The sequence below is a fragment of the Lynx canadensis genome, chromosome C1 (genome assembly GCF_007474595.2).
Source record: "Lynx canadensis isolate LIC74 chromosome C1, mLynCan4.pri.v2, whole genome shotgun sequence".
In the NCBI taxonomy this organism is placed as follows: domain Eukaryota; kingdom Metazoa; phylum Chordata; class Mammalia; order Carnivora; family Felidae; genus Lynx; species Lynx canadensis.
In genome coordinates this window covers 36,113,342-36,135,472 of record NC_044310.1, presented here as the reverse complement: position 1 = coordinate 36,135,472, position 22,131 = coordinate 36,113,342, and the positions used below count along the sequence as shown (strand labels likewise).

The 22,131-nt window shown below is 40.5% G+C and overlaps 2 protein-coding genes across 9 annotated transcripts in view; one reads left to right on the top strand and one right to left on the bottom strand.

Moving 5' to 3' along the window:
• MAST2 (microtubule associated serine/threonine kinase 2) overlaps nucleotides 1-22,131 on the bottom strand; it is a 225,052-nt gene that overhangs the window by 27,874 nt on the left and 175,047 nt on the right. For 6 of the 8 annotated variants that reach the window (XM_030323924.1, XM_030323925.1, XM_030323927.1 and 3 more), the window contains 3 exons: nucleotides 6,698-6,773; nucleotides 3,158-3,178; nucleotides 1,279-1,357 (listed from right to left, as the gene is read on the bottom strand). In XM_030323924.1, the coding sequence (XP_030179784.1) occupies nucleotides 1,279-1,357; nucleotides 3,158-3,178; nucleotides 6,698-6,773 (176 nt within the window). The remainder of the gene's footprint in view (nucleotides 1-1,278; nucleotides 1,358-3,157; nucleotides 3,179-6,697; nucleotides 6,774-22,131) is intronic. The other 2 variants (XM_030323926.1, XM_030323928.1) reach the window with 1 other exon arrangement.
• Nucleotides 17,500-17,771, top strand: LOC115519996 (UPF0729 protein C18orf32 homolog). The gene has a single exon (XM_032594295.1). It carries the CDS (start codon nucleotides 17,500-17,502, stop codon nucleotides 17,740-17,742), a length of 243 nt encoding a protein of 80 aa, XP_032450186.1. The 3' UTR covers nucleotides 17,743-17,771.

Sequence of the window (22,131 nt, the reverse complement as noted above, 5' to 3'; positions counted from 1 at the left end):
GAGTCAAAGCTGCAGCACCACACTGAGGAAATTGTTGCCACAAGTAAGCCTCAACACCAAGTGAAAAATCAGAACTTTTTTTGAGCTACCGGCATAGGCTTCTGTCATGGAATGCTATCACATGAAGCTGTAAATATCTAGTGGGAGGTCTCCACAGGGCTCTGTCTTGGCCACATTTTTGGAAATAGTTTGGATAGAATTTGCAAAAAGTATCTTCACCCAACTGCCACTAAGATGAAGTAAAATTGGTTTTTTAAAGTATCCCAATAAAATAAGCTGCAGCCATGGGTTGAGTCTATTAAAATTTATTGAACAGGTATATGTCATATATATCTTTATCTTGCCTTAGGTTAAAAAATCATCATCTGAGTAAAGGGTTATAGGGAAAGGGATATTTACCAGGCAGAGATCTAAAGCTTAACTGCTGCTAAAAGACCAGTGAGATCTTTGGATTAATTTATGAGAAATATCTAGGTCAAGGGAGGAAACGATACTCCTTTTACCTGCTTGGTATTCATGAATGTCAAAACTGCCTAGGAAGACCTGAAGAATGGCGGAAGACATGGGGAATGGGTCATCCAGCCTGCTGCCCAATCCAGCCTGCAAAGCCTATAATACTTACTATTTGGCTCTTTACAGAAAAAGTTTGCCAACTTTGTCATCCTGGCTTCAATTAAAACTGCTCAATGAGGAAGACTCATTTTACCGTCAATTGTGCACAGCAGCAATTATGACATCTGTTGTGTTTTAGGCTAAACCTTCTCTAAAAGAAATATAACTAGAAGTTTTAGAGACAGGCTTAGCTTTTTTTTGCTGATATATATCAAACTTCAATATAAAATATCATCCTTCCCTTCTTTTTGAAAGGAAAAGGTGAAAGAGGAGAAGGATGGTCCACCAGACCTTTGGGACATGGGAGGGTCTATCTGCTCTTGGTTGCAGGCCTAGAAATAAGTTGGGGGAAGATTCTTGCTTAGGATCCCCCCATGTCTGGCAAAGCAAAAGTCCATCCTCAAGACCTCCTCTAACTCAACTAGGAAAAATTGATGCCCAGAGAGCATGCTGGTTAGTTCTTTCCAAAGGTGTTTAATGAATTTGGCTATAGCTGTTAAGGGCCACCACTGCCCCACTGAGCCTCATCCCAAACAACCTGAGTTTGGCTTTGGCAGGAAAACTGAGAATCACTTTGCAGCACCCTTTAAGGACAGGCAGCAATAATCTGTAGGGAAGTATTTCCTTGGGGGTGATGGAGGTAGAGCCACAGATTTGGCTACTTACTGAGACAGTAGAGCTAGGAGTGTTGGTTCCATAGCCTGAAGAGGGCAAAGAGGCCAAAGACCAGCGCCGTCCATCAGTCCTATGTAAGATTAAGAATATTAGGCAGTTTCCACAGGACCCCACCCTGAGCCCTGGACCTGCCTGTCTTTCCATTAGCATTTTTTGGGCAGCTGGTTCACTGGTAGGCTCTTCTTGGTCTCTACACAGTACTGCTCGGTCTAGTACATGCTTTCATGTCTCTCTCCCACATGGGGCCTATGGTTGTGTGTTTTCCACTGCAAAGACAAACATCTCTGACTAAAAAGAAGTCTGTGACTTTGAATAAGAACATCTGGTATATAATATTGCGGTTCTGAAATAAAAATCTTTATACTTTCAACCTATTTACTTTTAGAGAAGCAATGACAGAGGGCTCCAGCTAAAGGCATCACCACAAGGAGAGAACTGCCACTGAAATGCAGCTATTCCTTTTTCCGAGGACTCCATGTGAAAGGCTCTTTGGTCTTCCCAGGCCACTGGGTTGATAAGGAAGAAGTGGATGACCATCTGTGTCTGAGTATGAATTAATCATTGGCAAACAGTCCAAGGTTACTTAAGATCCATTAGGGCCTATAAAACCAGTCTTTGAGAATGTTTGTAAAGAGTGACAGTAACCTCATGAAAGAAGAGTGAGGTGGCACAACCTTGGCTGTGTATAAGATTTTGGAGTGGGCTTCCTGCTGCTCTTGAGAGGATGCACCTCAAAGCTCTCATCACAGAGAACCACTTATCTGCTTTGCTGTGGAGGAGAAAGAGCAAGCAGGTATCTGGTTTGAAGCTTTTAGTACATGGACAAGTGATTCTTTCCTGGACTATGGGATGTGCTGTTCAACAAGTGTTTTTTCTTATGAAGCCTGGGGGGATAGCCTGGTCTGGGTGAAGATGGAGAAAATTTCTTTTCTGCTCCCACAGAACCTTAGAACATTAGCAATGTAAGATGTTTAGAAGTTAAATACCCTCAATCTTTGAGAAAACACTAAGGTCCAGGAATTTGGGTGATTTAGTCCAGACTTCACAGTTAAGGGGAGTGGGGAGAAGCAGGGAGAGAAAGGAGAAAAAAGAGGACTCAATCTTGCCAGGTCTTTCCCTTTTGAAGCATTCCTCTCCACCCCCACCAATACTCAGCAGCTTTTCCTACTATATTCTGCAAGGGGACAGTCCAGGGTTCCATGCCACATGCACCTGATTCAAACTTCATGCCACCCAGGCAGCTAGTTCTGCTGGAACCTAGTCTCTGAGGCAAAGAAATGTCCAGGAGGCTGCCTAACATGATGTTCTCTCTGACCTCTTTGTTGGGTCCCAAGAGCTCTACACAAGAAAGCAAGTCAGTTCCAGGAAAACAGAGCTCACCAAAGACAGTATTAGTCTAATTCAGCGAGGAATTTCCCAAACCCTTGTCAAATAGACTTTTTCACAGATCGTTTTTCCTTCTTTAGATAGAAATGCAAACAAACTGCAGGGCAGCCATTTTCTGTAATCTGAAGAGCAAGGGCTACCACAGTCAGAAAGAAATGCCACTACAGGATGCCTCCATCTCCTCTGCCTGGTCATCTCATTCGGTGACTGAGGAAATTTGTGGGAATGAGGGTGACTTGTTCCTAGGCTCAGAAACTTGGAATTATTCAGCAATTCTTGCCTCTAAGTGTATGGGCTCTGAGCCTTGGTTCCAGCAGGGGGTTCCCTTAGGGCCTCTGTGCTAGATATGAAAGGCCAAATGTTCATACCCACAGTCAGAAAGGCTCATCACAACCAGTTCTCACCAAGCACAACATCAAAAACCATATTGTCTGGCCATGCATAGCAGTTTCCCAGTCCCTCTCCCCATCAAGTCCACTATTACCTGTCTGCTCTGTGGCCATGGCTGTAGTGAAAAGACATATATTATAATGAGAATCATATGGAACCAGAGAGATTGATCTGTTTGACCCCTGGCACTGGGTCATGCTTGGCAGGGGCAAACTTTGTTTAGGAATGTGTGGAAGTATGAAGTGAAATTGTAGGATTGATAGACCTATCCTTAGCATTTCATCAAATCTGTGTTTTGTGTGATATTGCAAACCCATGTGGTCCTACAAGGCTCAAGTCAGACCTTAGCAACCTAGCAAAAACAATTTCTGAGTACCCTGTTTGCAGGGCTGAAGTCCCCTTCTCCACCCCTACCAAAACCTAGCTGCTTTTCCTACTATGTCCTATTATGGGGATAGCCCAGAGTTCCATGTTCCATGCACATGACTCAAACTTTATGCCACCCAGCACAGAACTATTTGGATCTCAGTGGTAATACCAGGCCCAGAAATCCCCTAGCTGATCCTACTCCTAAAGCCCAGATAATGAAGCAGAGTCAAGGGCACCAATGGAACATGTTATTCCTTCTGCCTAAAATGGTCTACACCCATGTTCTCACTTTCAACATGCAGGCTCCTTCTTATCCTTCAGGTCTTACCTTGAAAGTCAGACCCCTTCAGAAAGGCCTTACATGACCACCCCGTATATATTCTTCAGCCCCACTCCCTTCCTATGGTTTCATGCAGCATCATGTTCTTTCCTCTCATGTTGCTTATCACAGTTTATAAACGTTTGCTTGTTCATTATTCTTCCCCATCACTCATTCAAACAATAAGAGCTGAGTGAGTACTTATTATACACCAGGAGACACAGCTTTCAACATATTAAGGCATCTCTATTAAAGATACTTTTAGGGGCGCCTGGGTGGCGCAGTCGGTTAAGCGTCCGACTTCAGCCAGGTCACGATCTCGCGGTCTGTGAGTTTGAGCCCCGCGTCAGGCTCTGGGGCTGATGGCTCAGAGCCTGGAGCCTGTTTCCGATTCTGTGTCTCCCTCTCTCTCTGCCCCTCCCCCGTTCATGCTCTGTCTCTTTCTGTCCCAAAAATAAATAAACGTTGAAAAAAAAAAAAAAAAAAAAAATTTTTTTAAAGATACTTTTATTCTGGTTGAGAAGAGATAGAAAACAAGCACATAAGAAAATACCAGGTATTGAAAAGTACTTGTTTGAAAATAAACTAGATGATATGATGTAAAATGAGTGGGCTCCTTTATATTGCATGGTTAGTGAAGGCTTCCTTGATAAATTGACATTTAAGATGAGAAATGAAAGACAAGAAAGAGTTAACAAAGTGAATATCTGAGAAAACAGCATTCCTTGCAAAGGGAACAACAGGTGCACAGACTCTATTAAGTCTACTAAGTTTCAAGAAAGTAGGCACTATGGTGTGGGTTTTTTTGTTTGTTTTTTATGGTTATTTTGTTACCACTATATAACTAGTTACCCAGCATAGTGCCTGGGGATACTGGATGCTCAGTAAATATTTACTGAATGAAGGAGAAATGACTCAATACCACTTAAAGAGATTGGTCACAGATCTTGCTGTCTCAGCACAGATGTAATCTGAGGCTACAGTTCACACACAAGATAGGAAGTCTGGGGTAAGAAACACTTTCCAGCTGGACTAGGAAAACAAATGCATCAATCCAGCATATTACTATACTGGAAATGCTCCTAAATAGATGCCTGGGTAACTAATTTTAAGTTACACAAGGTAGGAGAGATCTGTCCACGGGACAAACTTAGATATTTGTTTTGAATAAGGCAACTGGGTCAGGAGGAGCACCCAAGTCAGCTATCCATTTTTCCCAACCTATCCATGTCCTTTTCAGCTATAGAGAATCATGGAAAGGAAAGGGGTGGATTTCTTCTGGGTCCTCATTTGAATGGTGAGTTAATGCTGTTTCGAAGAATGTGCTCTTTTTCTATTATCTCTTTTTAAAAAGGAGTCTAGGGGCGCCTGGGTGGCGCAGTCGGTTAAGCGTCTGACTTCAGCCAGGTCACGATCTCGCGGTCCGTGAGTTCGAGCCCCGCGTCGGGCTCTGGGCTGATGGCTCGGAGCCTGGAGCCTGTTTCCGATTCTGTGTCTCCCTCTCTCTCTGCCCCTCCCCCGTTCATGCTCTGTCTCTCTCTGTCCCAAAAATAAATAAAAAACATTGAAAAAAAATTTAAAAAAAAAATAAAAAGGAGTCTAGGGGCGCCTGGGTGGCGCAGTCGGTTAAGCGTCCGACTTCAGCCAGGTCACGATCTCGCGGTCCGGGAGTTCAAGCCCCGCGTCGGGCTCTGGGCTGATGGCTCAGAGCCTGGAGCCTGTTTCCGATTCTGTGTCTCCCTCTCTCTCTGCCCCTCCCCCATTCATGCTCTGTCTCTCTCTGTCCCAAAAATAAATAAACGTTGAAAAAAAAATTTTTAAAGGAGTCTAAGTATAGAAACTGCTCTGGCCTCAAGCTGCAAATATCATTCTGTGTCCACTAAAGGTTCCAAATCTGGAGCCATAATTTTTCTGGAGGACTTAATGCCAAATGCTGATTCTAACCAAAAATACTCTTTTTTTTTTTTTAATTTTTTTTTTCAACGTTTATTTATTTTTGGGACAGAGAGAGACAGAGCATGAATGGGGGAGGGGCAGAGAGAGAGGGAGACACAGAATCGGAAACAGGCTCCAGGCTCTGAGCCATCAGCCCAGAGCCCGACGCGGGGCTCGAACTCACGGACCGCGAGATCGTGACCTGGCTGAAGTCGGACGCTTAACCGACTGCGCCACCCAGGCGCCCCCAAAAATACTTTTAAAAATAAAAAATAAAACCAGAGAACATGAACTCTGCCAAGAAAGAATTTTAGAAAAATTTTTGAAAAGTAAGGCTTTTTCCATTTTATATGGAGCCATGGTATGTAGTTTGGATGAACTCATCTCAATCAGCTCAGTACTTCTCAAGAGGCCCTGACAATGGGCTGGGCTGTCAGGATTGCTACCACTTCCAGGAATAAGTTTGTATCACTTCCAGAGGGTGAAATGCCAGGAGGAATAGAAGCATGGCCTTTTAATGCAACAAATCTTTCTAAATTCATGAGAGGATAAGTGAAGACTCTGTAATCTCTTTATCCCCCAGGAACGATCCTTTCAGCTCCTCAGAATTAGCTGAGTAAGAGGAGGAAGAGTAAAACCTTGGGTCCCTCTGAGAGGAGAGGCCATTTTCTCATTGATCACACTAGGATAGCTCTCAGTCAAGAGTATAATGTTTTGGAACATATCCTCAGGAAACCAGAGACTTGTGTTCAGGATTGTAAAAATAAATCCACACTTCTTATATCTACTTGTCCATTCAAACTAAATGCAAATACTAGGGCTTTTTAGAAAGCAAAACGTGAACAAGATGATTATGACGTGGGTGAGGAAAGCAGGGAAGGAATTTTGATGGCTGACTGCCCAGGTAACACACTTGAAGGGCAGTACCTCAAAGGAAGAAGTCAACATTTAACTGACATTCATGCAAATGCCACACATGTTTGTCACAGAGGAGGTTTTCTATCAACTTACCTACGGGCAGGAACAAAGGAAAAGTGAGCAGGTGCATTTGGAGAGAAATTCCGGGGACTATCCAAAGGACTGTTACCTGTGGGTGGGAAAAGGAAAAGAAAGCCTATATGAGGTCTGTTTCTGAGGACTGTGACAACCTTTAGGGAAGAAATCTCCCCCTAGTATCGGCAATTAGCACTAATATAGTTATGTTTTCAGGCTTACCATTAGTTTAATGATTCTCTCTTTGTAAAAGTCTGGTAGTCCAGAGGTTTCTTCCTTGTTCCCAAGTTGCCTGTAACCATCTATGTCTCTCAGGCATCCATTCTAGTTCCAGCGGCAACTTGTCAATTTCCTGCCCTCCTAGGAACACCTCAAGCTCCAATCTGCTTAGTCAAGTTACCCCAACTTTCCAAAAGCTTAAATAACTCATTTGGTGCAGATGGCATGGCCAAATGCTCAAACATTTCTCAAAGGGCAACAGGACTTCTGGTCTAAAAGTCTCTTGCACATATATCTCCGCACACTGCATCCAAGGCTAACCCAGAAAAATGCATGCTTAAGAGAAACTTAAGTTCTTTGGTGAGGACTTAGGATAGCAACATTCCTTAAAAAAGACCATACACAAGGGCCAAGTCTGTAAAGCATGCCCAACTTCCTCACAGTATAGGAATTAACTCCATTTTCCCTTATTAGTTTTCACATGTCCCCTGTAACTTGCTAACCTACAGACAGAAGGTTTGAACAAAACTATAGTTACCTTTGCACTAGTTACAACAGTTCTTGGACCGAAGACTGCCATACTTCTCTGGTCTAACTCCCACCTGGGGGGTTGTATTCAGAAGCTCCTAGATGGCAGAAGCTGTCAATGTGTCTCTATACAAAGGGCCATGTCAAACCAAGTACCATACTCCATTATGTGCTGACTACTCTGCCAATCTCTGTCTGCCTCCCACTTCTGTACTCACTTCCCCACACAGCACCTCTGCGACGATTATGTAAAGCCACTCTCAGGACACCTGGCTGGCTTAGTAAGTGGAGCAATGTGACTCTTGATCTCAGGGTTGTGAATTAGGGCCCCACATTGGGTGTAGAGATTACTTCAAATATTTAGATGGCACAAAAACAGACACTCAGATCAATGGAACAGAATAGAGCACCCAGAAATGGACCCACAAATGTATGGCCAACTAATCTTTGACAAGGCAGGGAAGAATATCCAATGGAATAAAGACAGTCTCTTCAGCACGTGGTGCTGGGAAAACTGGACAGCAACATGCAGAAAAATGAATCTGGACCACTTTCTTACACCATACACAAAAATAAACTCAAAATGGATGAAAGACCTAATTTTAAGACAGGAAGCCATCAGAATCCTCAAGGAGAAAGGCAAAAACCTCTTTGATCTTGGCCGCAGCAACTTCTTACTCAACACATCTCCGGAGGCAAGGGAAACAAAAGTAAAAATGAACTACTGGGGCCTCCTCAAAATAAAAAGCTTCTACACAATGAAGGAAACACTCAGCAAAACTAAAAGGCAACCAACAGAATGGGAGAAGATATTTGCAAACAACATATCAAATAAAGGGTTAGTATCCAAAATCTATAAAGAACTTATCAAACTCAACACCCAAAAACAAATAATCCAGTGAAGAAATGGGCAAAAGACATGAGATGGCCAACCAACACATGAAAAAATGCTCAACATCACTCATCATCAGTGAAATACAAATCAGAACCACAATGAGATACCACCTCACACCTGTCAGAATGGCTAACATTAACAACTCAGGCAACAACAGATGTTGGTGAGGATGTGGATAGAGAGGATCTCTTTTGCACTGCTGGTGGGAATGCAAATTGGTGCAGCCACTCTGGAAATCAGTATGAAGTTTCCTCAAAAAATTAAAAATAGAACTGCCCTACAACCTGAAAGGGCGGGCCCACGCCGGCCGACTCCATCTTGTTCTGTGTCCTTCACCTTGACCACACCTCCTCCCCTTGAGTACCCCCCCCCCCCCACCTGCCTAACAGGACTCGGACCCTTCCCCAGCCAATCGGCTGAGGCCACAGCCATTACCTCGCCAATTGCCCCTAGGCCCCAATAAAACCTTTGTCCTTTTGAAACTGGCTCTCTCTCCCCGGTATCTCACCGCTGCCTCGGTGCAGGTAGGGGATTGAGCTCGAGCTAGCTCGAATAAAGGCTCTTTTGCTTTTACATCAGACTCGGCTCCCTAGTGGTCTTTGGGGATCACGAATTCTGGGCATAACAAACCCAGCAATTGCACTACTAGGTATTTATCCAAGGGATACAGGTATGCTGTTTCAAAGGGGGACATGCACCCCCATGTTTATAGCAGCACTGTCAACAATAGCCAAAGTATGGAAAGAGCCCAAATGTCCATCAATGGATGAATGGATAAAGACTCCATTCTTAGTTTATTTAAAGACTCTATTAAGGAAAACATCAATCTCCGATATCTTACTGATAAATTCTACCAAACAGTTAAGGAAATCTTTCTCAATTGACTGAGCCACCCAGGCACCCCCATTCTTTTTTTTTTTTTTTTTTAAGTTTATTTATTTTGAAAGAGAGAGGGAGTGTGTTAGGATGTCCTTAGAACCACAGTAGAGGTTCCAAGTAGAGGACGGCCATCTTGCCAGCGCAACCCAACTAAAAGCCCCTAGTAGCGTGCCAGAACGAATTGGAGGTCAACCAATCACCGAGCGACAGCACGACCGGACTAGAAAAAGGCGGACCTGGACTTAAACCTGGAACCGCAGCAGCTTAAAAACCCCATCCCACCACACCTGGGCGCGACTTCCCTGCTCCTCTCTCTCTCTCCCTGAGTCACGGAACCTCGCCTGAGACCTTAGTTCCCAAATAAAGCCTTTGCTAAAATTTTTTAGCCTCTGACTCCTATCTTTACCCTGCCTTACGCCTGACCCTAACAGAGAGCATACGCACACAAGTGGGGGAGAGGTAGAGAGAAAGGGAGACAGAGAATCCCAAGTAGGCTCTGAGCCACCAGCACAGAGCCCGACACAGGGCTCGAACCCAGTGTGAGATCATGGCCTGAGCTGAGATCAAGAGTCAGATGCTTAACTGACTGAGCCACCCAGGCACCCCTATATACATACATTCCTGATGAAACTTCAGAAAATCAAATCCAACAATTATGAGAAGGGTAATACATTATGACCAAGTATATTTATTCCAAGAATACAAGTTAGTTAAAATAAGGAAAAATCAATCAATATAACCCACCATTATAATAGGCTGACAAAAACTATATGATCATCCCAATAGACACAGAAAAAGCACTTGATAAAAATCCAACAACCATTTTTTAACATTTATGTATATATGTATATATGCATAACCAGTGAGATCAGAAAGGAAATAAAATAATATTTATTCATAGACAACGTGATTGTCTAGAAAATCTGACAGAATCTATAATAAAATTACTTATATGAATTTAGCAAGGCTACAGGATACAAGGACAATATACAAAAATCTATTATATTTCTATTTGCTAGCTATAGCTAGCTATTTTTATAGCTATACTTTATGTAATCACGAAGTGAAAATAAAAACACTAGCATTTATTGCATAAAAACATGAATACTTAGGGATAAATGTGTCAAAAGGTGTATAAGAGCTATATAAAACACCGTTAAGAGAAAGGCATTAAGAGGTACAAACTTCCAGTTATAAATAAGTTATGGAGATGAAAAGTATAGCACAGGGAATATCATCAATACTATAATAACGCTGTTTGGTGACAGATGGTGGCTTCAGTTATGGTGAGCGTTAATGTACAGAATTGTTGAGTCACTATGTTTTAAACCTGAAACTAATAAAACATTAATGCAACTATACTTCAATAATAAATTTTAAAAATAAATTTAAAATATTTTTTAAAATGGTAAGAGAAATTAATAATGGCCTACATAAATGGAGAAATATACCATGTGTAAAAACATTCAATATTGTTAAGAAGTCAGTTCTCTTCCCTAATTGATCTACAGGTTCAGAACAACCCAATCAAAACCCCAGCTGCCTTTTTTTTTTTTAATAGACTATTTTTTAGAGCCATTTTAGGTTCATAGTAAAATTGAGCAAAAGGCACAGGATTTTCCTAATGCCCCCTGCCCTCACTCATGCACCACCTTTTTCTATCAACTACCTTTTGGGTAAGCTGATTTTAAAATTCATAATGGAGGGGCACCTGGGTTGCTCATTTGGTTGAGAGGCCGACTCTTGATTTTGGTCCAATCATGATCCCAGCTCCAATCATGATCCCAGAGTCGTGGGATCAAGCCCTGCATCAGGCTCTGTGCTGAGCATGGAACCTGCTTAAGATTCCTCTCTCTTTCTCTCTCTCTGCCCCTCCCCCAATGTGTGCACATGCTCCCTCTCTCAAAAATAAATTAAAATAAATTAAAAATAAAATTCATATGAAGGGGCGCCTGGGTGGCTCAGTCAGTTGAGTGGCAGGTCAGCTCAGGTCAGGATCTCGCAGTTTGTGAGTTCGAGCCCCGCGTCGGGCTCTGTGCTGCCAGCTCAGAGCCTGGAACCTGCTTCCGATTCTGTGTCTCCCTCTCTCTCTGCCCCTCCCCTGCTCATGCTCTGTAACTCTCTTTCAATAATAAATATACATTAAAAAACAATTTTTTTTAATAAAATTCATATGGAAATGCAAAGGACAAGTGGACAAAAAAACACACTGTATGATTCCATTTAGATAAAATTCTACAAAAGTCAAATTAATCTATAAGTGTTGAAAGCACACCAGTGGGTGCCTGGAGATGGGAAGAATTATAAAAGGACAGGAGGAAACTTTTGGACAATAATGGATATTTTCACTATTTTGATTGTGGTGATGGTTTCATAGGAATATATATATATATCAAAATTTATCAAAAGGTATTCAAATAGGAAAGGAAGAAGCCAAACTTGCACTCTTTGCAGATGACAGGATACTCTATGTGGAAAACCCAAAAGACTCCACCAAAAAACTGCTAGAACTGATACATGAATTCAGCAGTCTCAGGATACAAAATCAATGTACAGAAATCTGTGACCTTCCTATACACCAAAAATAAAGCAGCAGAAAGAGAAATCAAAGAATTGATACCATTTACAATTGCACCAAAACCCATAAAATACCTAGGAACAAACTTAAAGAGGTGAAAGATCTATATGCTGAAAACTATAGAAAGTCTATGAAAGAAATTGAAGAAGACACAAAGAAATGGCAAAACATTCCATGTTCATGGATTGGAAGAAGAAATACTGTTAAAATGTTGATACTATCCAAAGAAATCTATATATCCAATGCAATCCCTATAAAAATAACACCAGCATTCTTCACAGAGCTAGAACAAACAATCCTAAAATTTGTATGGAACGAGAAAAGACCCTGAATAGCCAAAGTAATGTTAAAAAAGAAAACCAAAGCTGGAAGCATCATAATTCCAGACTTCAAGCTGTATTAAAAAGTTGTAATCAGGGGCGCCTGGGTGGCTCAGTCAGTTGAGTGTCTGACTTCGGCTCAGGTCATGATCTCGTGGTCTGTGAGTTCGAGCCCTGCGTCAGGCTCTGTGCTAACAGCTCAGAGCCTGGAGCCTGTTTCAGATTCTGTGTTTCCCTCTCTCTCTGCACCTCCCCCGCTCATGCTCTGTCTCTGTCAAAAATAAATAAACATTAAAAAAAAAAAAAGCTGTAATCATTGGGGCACATGGGTGGCTCAGTCAGTTAAGCGTCCAACTTCAGCTCAAGTCATGATCTCGCGGTTCAGGAGTTCAAGCCCCATGTCGGGCTCTGTGCTGACAGCTAGCTCAGAGCCTGGAGCCTGCTTTGGATGCTGTGTCTCCCTCTCTCTCTGCCCCTCCCCCACTCACACTCTCTCTCAAAAAAAAAAAAATTTTTTTTTTTAATTAAAAAAAAAAAAAAAAAAAGCTGTAATCATCAAGACAGTATGGCACCCGGCACAAAAACATACACCCAGATCAATGGAACAGAATAGAGAACCCAGAAATGGACCCACAAACATATGGCCAACTAATCTTTGACAAAACAGGAAAGAATATCCAATGGAAAAAAGGACAGTCTCTTCAACAAATGGTATTGGGAAAACTGGACAGCAACATGTAGAAGGATGAACCTTGACCACTTTCTTATACCATACACAAAAATAAACTCAAAACAGATGAAAGACCTAAACATAAGACAGGAAACCATCAAAATTCTAGAGGAGAAAACAGGCAACAACCTCTTTGACCTTGGCCACAGCAACTTCTTACTAGACATGTTTCCAGAAGCAAGGGAAACAAAAGTAAAAATTAACTACTGGGACCTCATCGAGAGAAAAACCTTTTGTGCAGTGAAGGAAACAATGAGCAAAACTAAAAGGCAACCTACAGAATGGGAAAAGATACTTGCAAATGACATAACAGATAAAGGGTTAGTATTCAAAATATATAAAGAACATATCAAACTCAACACCCAAAAAACAAACCAGTGAAGAAATGGGCAGAAGACATGAATAGAAACTTTTCCAAAGAAGACTTCCAGATCGCTAACAGACACATGAAAAGACACTCAACATCACTCATAATGAGGGAAATACAAATTAAAACCACAATGAGATACCACCTTGCACCTGTCAGAATGGCTAAAATTAACAACTCTGGAAACAACAGATGCAGGCGAGGATGCAGAGAAAGGGGAAAAATGCAAACTGGTGCAGCTACTCTGGAAAACAGTATTAAAAAAATTAAATTAAAAAATTTAAAATAGAACTCCCTACGACCCAGTAATTGCATTACTAGGTATTTATCCAAAGGGTACAAAAATGCTAATTCAAAGGGACACATGCACCTGAATGTTTACAGCAACACTATTGACAAGAGCCAAGTTATGGAAAGAGCCCAAATGATGTCCATCCATCAACTGATGAGTGGATAAAGAAGATGTGTACACACACACACACACACACACACACACACACACACACAGGAATATTACTCAGCAATCAAAAAGAATGAAATCTTGTCATTTGCAACAACGTAGATGGAACTAGAGTGTATTATCCTATGCAAAATAAGTCAGAGAAAGATAAGTATCATATAGTTTCACTCACTTGTGGAATTTAAGAAACAAAACAGATGAACATAGGGGAAGAGAAGGAAAAATAAAATAAAAAGAGAGAGGAAAACAAGCCATGAGAGACTCCTAAATACAGAGAACTGAGAAATGCTGAAGGGGTGGTGGGTAGGGGAATGGGCTAAATGGGTGATGAGCATTAAGGAGACCACTACTGAGATGAGCACTGGATCTTATATGTAAGTGATGAATCACTAAATTCTATTCTTGAATTCATTATTACACTATATGTTAACCAATTTGGATTAAATAAAATTTTAAACATTTAAAAATTTATCAAATTATATACTTTAAAACAAAAACTTTGTAAGTTAAATTTTATTCATGGTACACAATTTTTTGCTCCTTTTATTCTGAGTCTAGTACAATTGAAGATGGTTCATATTTTTAGAAATTTTAAGTCTTTTTGCAATTTAGTTTTAAACTTATTTTGTGAGTTGGTTTTATTATAGATGAAAAATAAATGTCACAAAGATACATAGCTCCCAATGGAAGAAGTCCATTACTGGCTCTATTTATTAGATCGTGATACTTGTTTTTCAATTCCACCCAAAGGATGGTAAATTTCTATCTTCTTGTGGTAACAAGAGTTTCTCTTGAAGATGAATAGAAACATTTATGTTATTATATTTTTAACAAATAGGTTCAAAATCTATTAAACCTTTCATTTGGAAGAGGAGAAACACGTTATTTCCAATGTTTTTATGAGGTAGATTTACCTGTTTTAATAGGTGGCATCAGTTTGTCAACAAAATAACATACAGATGGGAACACATCCAAAAATTCATTTTTCAAAATACTCTTTCCATGGCACAAATTTCTTTCAAAACGCAGCTACTTTTTCACTCACTGTTACATGTCACCTTCACCTTGAAGGGATAGACTAAGAATATCTGCCACTGTTGCCTACCCTCCATCCCCAATTCCTAGGCAGCATACTACTCAAAACCACTTGTTAGCACAGGAAAGTTCACCAAATGTGGAGCACTTGACATTTTGTAAAAGAAAACTGCTACAACATTTAGTTTGAACATTCTTTTAATTTGCCACAAGACAACCAGTAAATTTCCTTCTTACACAAACCAATTCAAAGGTTCCCTCCATATTGTATTACAAAGTTTTGTGAAAATGCATCTGTAAGAGAACAGGTGGTTGCCAGGGTCGGGGATGGAGATGGGTGAAATAGGTGAAGGGATTAAGAGTACACTTATTCTGATGAGCATTGAGTAATGGATAGAATTGTTGAGTCATATTGTATAGGTGAAACTAATATAATACTGTATGTCAACTATACTGGAATTAAAAACAGAGACTTAAGTAATAGCAAAAACTGGGGGGGGGGGGGAGGAATGCGCCTGTAAGCTGCAATATGTTACAATATGATCAAGGGAAATGATGACTGAGGGTATAGAGGGGCTCAACTCTGTTCATGGCATATTATGTACACTTTGTGACACAGGGTTTAATGTGGGTAGTACCATTGTCAATCCATATTAGTACTGGTAAAACCTGATTTAATTCTCAATTTTCATTGTAAAAAATAAGTAGAAGTTTTATTATTTTCCCCTCATGCCCAAATGGATTGTCTTTAGAGAACCACTTTGGAGAATGTTGCTATTCAAAAATTCTAGGTAGTAGAATGACAAGTACTAAGTGATACATTAGGAAGAAAATGTCCAAATTCAAAATTTAGAATGAACTGAGTAGAAAGAAAAAAGGAGTTAGGGGTTTCTTCAAATAACTCAAATGAAAGGTGATTAGGGCCTCCATATGACCATAACAAAGTCAGAATATATTCACCCAGAATTAGTTTATTAAAGGCTTTCTCTCTCTCTCTCTTTTTTTTAAGACAGCGAGAGAGCACTAGAGGATGAGGGGCAGAGAGAGAGGGGGAGAGAGAGAATCCCAAGCAGACTCTGTGCTGTCAGTGCAGAGCCCGACATGTTGTGAGCCCAATATCTCACACACCATGAGCCAAAATCAAGAGTCAGATGCTCAACCGATTGAGCCACCCAGGCATCCTGGCTTTTTCTAAGTCTTAAACTGAATATGTCCTCTGTTTCTCCTCTGTTGGCCTATTTCTAAATCCTTGATGGCATCTGTCATAACTAAAGGCACTGTATAGTTCATCTTTATTCCTGTGTCAATAAGGTAAATACTTGTTAATTTATCAGTTTTTAAGATTTATGCATTTGTTCATTACAACTTTTTAGAGCTGGTTCACAAATCAACACTTTAATATCAGATATGGCCAACAAAGTAAGGAAATGGTTTGCAAGTTGTGGGGTAGTTGCCAGGACACAGCCAAAACCCCTTGCCTGTGTCTGTGATGGTAATGTCTCGCAAGAAAATTCTGTAGTTCAAAAGGAAATAATAATGGATTCCCAGTATCTGAAAGCTGACAAAATAATAAACATTGTAATAAGCATTCCTTCCAACTGGCCAGGCTCCAATAGACTTTTCAAAGATACTATTCTGACACTAACTGGGTGTACTGAAATTTAACCACACAGAGTTAGTGCAGATCTGACAGATAGGGCAAGGTCCTCAAGCCTGCCTCACTTCCTACACCAACTATAAATCTTCAGGGAAGGAAGGTGGCAAAGCCACCTGTACTGTGGACATATTGACTATAAATTCAGAGGTTTCTACAGCTCCCCCCTCCACATTCAATAATTCACTAAAACAAGTCATAGAACTCAGAAAGCGTTATATTTACTATTACAGTTTTATTATAAAGGATGCACATGAGCAAGGTCAGGGAAGGAATGCAGAGCTCCTGTGCCCTCTCCTTATGTAATCAGGGTGTGTTGCCCTCCTGGCACATAAATTGTTCACCAACCAGAATGTTCTACTCTGAGCTTGCTATCTATAGTTTTTATTGTGGTCTCACTAAACAGATATAATTGATTAAATCATTGGCTGCACAACTGAACTAAATCTCCGGCTCCAATTCCCTCCCCAGGATGGCCCAAAGTTCTAAATTTCTAAACATGCAATTGGTCTTCCTTCCCGGTGACCAAGCCTCCATCTTGAAGCTACCTAAAGGGCCACCTTGAACTGCCCCATTAGCTAACAAAGACACTCCTATCATTCAGGATGTTCCAAGGTTTCTAGAAGCTCTGTACCAGGAACCTGAGATAAAGACCAGAGAAATTGTTTATTATACCACCAGATGCCATGGCCTAAAAAGTTTGTGCTACTTTTCCTAGGTTTTCTCTACTTCTGCAACATTCATTTTACCTTAAAAAGTCAAAATTACTAATATGATGGTTGTAACAGAATAAAATCAATATTTGAATTGGTCTTGGTTTGAGAGAAAATTAAGATGTTAGAATGGAGATGGTTGTGGGGATGGGTTACAAACATGATGGGGTGTAAGGAGTGCACTTGTGATGAACACCAGGTGTTGTACAGAAGTGCTGAATCACTGTACTGTACATCTGAAACTACCATGACACTGTATGTTAACTAACTGGAATTTAAATAAAAACTTAAAAAAATGGAACTATCCTACAATCTGGTAACTGCACTGCTAGGTATTTATACAAAGAATACAAAAATATGAATTCAAAGGGCTACATGCACCCGATGCCTGATTTTCCACATGGACCTGGTGGTCGCGGTGTGGGAACTCCAGCCTGGGAGGATGGTGTGCATCCCTTGCTGCGTCATGGTTCTGCTCTGGATCTACAAAGAATTCCTGGTGCCATACATATGCCCTCTGCTTTCCCCCTTTGTTAGTCGCATGTGGCCTAGAAAAGCTCTTCTAAAATCCCATGATAAAAACAAAGGCAAAGCAGACTGCAAGGGTGCAGACATAAGTGGACTGCCAACAAAAGGACCAAAGGAAATCTCTGATAAAAATAAAGACTTAAAGGGATTGTTCTAAAGGATCTCACTGTTTTAAAAATGGACGTGATAATATGAAGCACCTTGCTTGTAATTGTCTCTGACCTTTTTCTGAGACTAGGATTTGGGATAGGTAGCTTAGATACTTACCCGATACTAATCAGGAAATACATGATATTTATATTTAAAATGTGTTTAGTGGGGCGCCTGGGTGGCTCAGTAGGTTAAGCGTCCGACTTCGGCTCAGGTCACGATCTCACGGTCCGTGAGTTCGAGCCCCGCGTCGGGCTCTGTGCTGACTGCTCAGAGCCCGGAGCCTGTTTCAGATTCTGTCTCCCTCTCTCTCTGACCCTCCCCCGTTCATGCTCTGTCTCTCTCTGTCTCAAAAATAAATAAACGTTAAAAAAAAAATTTAATAAAAAAAAAACTTTATATGAAAAAAATGCCAAACTGTTTTTATAAAATGGTTCTACCAATTTAGATTTCCACCAGTAGTGTTGTAGGATTACCATTGTTTCATATACTTATCTACACTTGGTTTTGTCACTTTAAGCCATTTTTGGTGGCCACATAATGGAGTCTCATTGCAATTTTATTTTGCATTTCCATGATTACTAAAGAGATTAAAGTATCTTTTCATGTATTTATTGGCCATTTGTATTGCTTTTGTTAACTAATTCCTGTTCAAGTCTCTTAGCTGTTTTTCAGTCATACTATTTTTTATTTTATTGATTTGCTGGAATTCTCTTAAAAGTTCTGAAGGCAAGCCCTTTGTCAGTTTTAAGCATCATAACATCTTCTTCCACTTTGTGGCTTGCTTTTTCACTGTATCACCATCTTCTTTTTTTTAAGTTTATTTATTTTGAGAGAGAAAGAGAGAGCAAAGGAGGGGCAGAGAGAGAGAGAGAGAGAGAGAGAGAAAGAGAGAGAGAGAGAGAGAGAGAGAGAGAGAGAGAGAGAGAGAGAGAATATCCCAAGCAGACCCCACACACAGTATAGAGCCCTATATGGGACTCCAACTCATGAACTGTGAGACCATGACATGAGCTGAAACCAAGAGTCAGATACTGACTCTGACTGAGCCACCCAAGTGCCCCCACAATATTTTCTGATGGCTACAAAGTCTTAATTTTAAGGTAGTCAAATGTATTATCCTTCTCCTTTATGTTCTTAAAAAATATTCCCTTTATGCTCTTTTAAGATATTCTCCTGCACACTTTCTAAAAGTTTAGTGTTTTGACTTTCACCATTTAAACCTACAATTTAATGTATATCAAATCATGTTGTATACTTTAAATAGCTTACAATTGTATTTATCAGTTATACCTTAATGAAACTGAGGAAAAAAAAAAATCTAAAATTCACCTGAATTGATTTCTGTGAAGAAAGAGTTAAATCTGGGGCACCTGGATAGCTCAGTCAGCATCTGACTTCAGCTCAGATCATGATCTCACCAATCATAGGTTTGAGCCCCACATAGGGCTCTCTATTATCAGCAGAGACCCTGCTCTGGATCCTGTTTCCCTTGTGCTCGCACTCTGTCTCTCTCTCTCTCTCTCTCTCAAAAATAAACAATAAAAAAAAGAGGGTTAAATTTTTCAGTGTCTCCATATGGTATACAATCGGCCCAGTGTTACTTTCACCATAAATCAAGTGTCCATATATGTATACATTTGTTTCTGGGATCTTCTTTTTCCTTCTCTTTCATCTACTCTTCAGTACTCCTTATTTAAGTTAAGGGTATCATTACTCATTAATCACTCAACCAGGAAATCTAGAGATAACTAACTCTAATTCCTACTTATTTAATCTCATAAAATTTTCTCATATTCATATATTTTCTCCATTTCTAACACTCCCTTCCATCTTGACAATGGCAATGGTCTCCTCACTGGTTCTGCAACTGCCAGAGTATCCTTACTTTTGTACTCCCAAACACCCTGGACATATATTTAGTAAAGCCCTTAACATATTTAATTAGGTGAAAACTTGACTGCCCCCATGAAGACACACAGCTTCCCCTGCAGCTCTCTCAAATAAGAACTGTTGGCTGTCACACATCCCTTTATATCACTGGACATAGAGGTGGGGTAGGTATTTTGCTGGCTCCTTATGTTCTCTTCCAGGTACTCTCCATCTTTTTTTTTTTTAATTTTTTTTTTCAACGTTTATTTATTTTTGGGACAGAGAGAGACAGAGCATGAACGGGGGAGGGGCAGAGAGAGAGGGAGACACAGAATCGGAAACAGGCTCCAGGCTCTGAGCCATCAGCCCAGAGCCCGACGCGGGGCTCGAACTCCCGGACCGCGAGATCGTGACCTGGCTGAAGTCGGACGCTTAACCGACTGTGCCACCCAGGCGCCCCAAGGTACTCTCCATCTTAATACCACCGAATCATCCCCATCAGTGTCTAGAAGGCATCCCAAACTTAAATTCCCAAGGATTGGAGATCCTGGAATCAAATGCTGATTTTTGGGGGGATGAGGTTTCTAGATGACACAAGGTAGAAAGATTAGAGGTAGTGCTTAGAGAGCAGTAGGAAGAATAAAACTAAAATTAGTTTAAAACAGTCCAAGTAACTGAGGTACTATGGAGAAGAAGCTCACTAGAAAACAAGAGTTCAAACAACCAAAAGTCCTAAGAACTGAAAAATCAGCGAATGTATTCAAACCATCAAGAATAACAGGAGTTAGAACTGAAGAGTAATAGTGAGTCAAGAGCTAAGATAACTACAGGTGCATTGATGGGTAGTGATACAATTTAATGGTATAAGATTAAAAGTTTGGGGGCATTAAGAAAAAGAGAGAGAGAATAATGAAAAGATAAGGACATCTTCTCTTCCTTTCAGGCCCAATGCTATAAGGCCATGGGAGAGGTAAAAGCTAACACTTGAGAGGGTTGTAGGACAATCTTATTCTAACCTTTCCCTTTCCCACAGGATTCCACTAGAACAAGATTGAGCAGGGGCACCTGGGTGGCTCAGTCAGTTAAGCATCTGACTTTGGCTCAGGTCGTGATCTCCTGGCTCCTGGGTTCGAGCCCCATGTCAGGCTCTGTGCTGATAGCTCAGAGCTGGGAGCCTGTTTTGGACTCTCAGTGTGCCCCCCCACCAAAATAAATAAACATTAAAAAAATTTTTTTTAAAGAACAAGATTGAGCATATAGGAGATTTTGCTGATAATAAATTCCAGAAGGTACATTGGAAGGGTTTCAAGAGTCAGAGGGTTGAGAAAAAGGGGCAAAACAGGGAATATTCTGGAATTTATAGGAATTAAGAATGTAGCATACAGGAAAGGAGGGTGCCAGGGGATTCCTGTAGTGACAGATATAAATAGGAATAAGGGATGATGAAATTAGCCCTAGTGGATTCAAGGAAGATGGAGTGATGAGCCTGCAAGTGTTACGGAGTAAAGAGCAATGAATCCTGGGACTTGCTCCAAAGTCTCAAGGAAGTCATACTCTAAATCCCAGTACACTCATTGAAAATTAGATGATATTTAACAAACATCATATAAACATACATGCCCACTGACCTGTTAATCTTATTCCAAAAATTTACACAGTATATTCCATGACTCACCAGTTTCATGTCTACATACACAGGCAGAGAATCCGTAAGGACACAGTTGAATTCTACAGCACCACCAATCAACTGGACATAACTGACATGTATAGACTACTTAATCCAATGACAGCAGAACACACATCCTTCTCAGGATCACATGGAGCATTCACAAAGATAGACCACATTCTGGACCATAAAGCACATCTTAACAAATTTAAAAGAACAGAAATCATACAATGTCTACTTTTAGATCACAATGGAAGCAAACTAGTAATCAATAACAGAAGATAAGTGGAAAATGGCAAAATACTTGGAGATTAAAAACACACTTCAGGGGCGCCTGGGTGGCGCAGTCGGTTAAGCGTCCGACTTCAGCCAGGTCACGATCTCGTGGTCCGTGAGTTCGCGGGCTCTGGGCTGATGGCTCAGAGCCTGGAGCCTGTTTCCGATTCTGTGTCTCCCTCTCTCTCTGCCCCTCCCCCGTTCATGCTCTGTCTCTCTCTGTCCCAAAAATAAATAAACGTTGAAAAAAAAAAATTAAAACAAAAAAAAAAACAAAAAAACACACTTCAAAATAACACATGAGTCAGAGAAGAAATCTCAAGATAAACATTTTCAACTAAATGAAAATGAAAATACAGCTTACCAAAATTTGTGAGATGCAATGAAACACAGCTTTGAGAGAAATTCATAGCCTTAAATGCATATATTAGAAAAGAAGATCTAAAATTAATCATCTAAGCCTACACCTTAAGAAACTAGATTAAGTTTAAAGTAAGCTGATGAAATAATAAATACTTGAGAAGAGGTCAATGAAATTGAAAACAGGAAGTCAACAGAGAAAAATCAACAAAACTAAAAGCT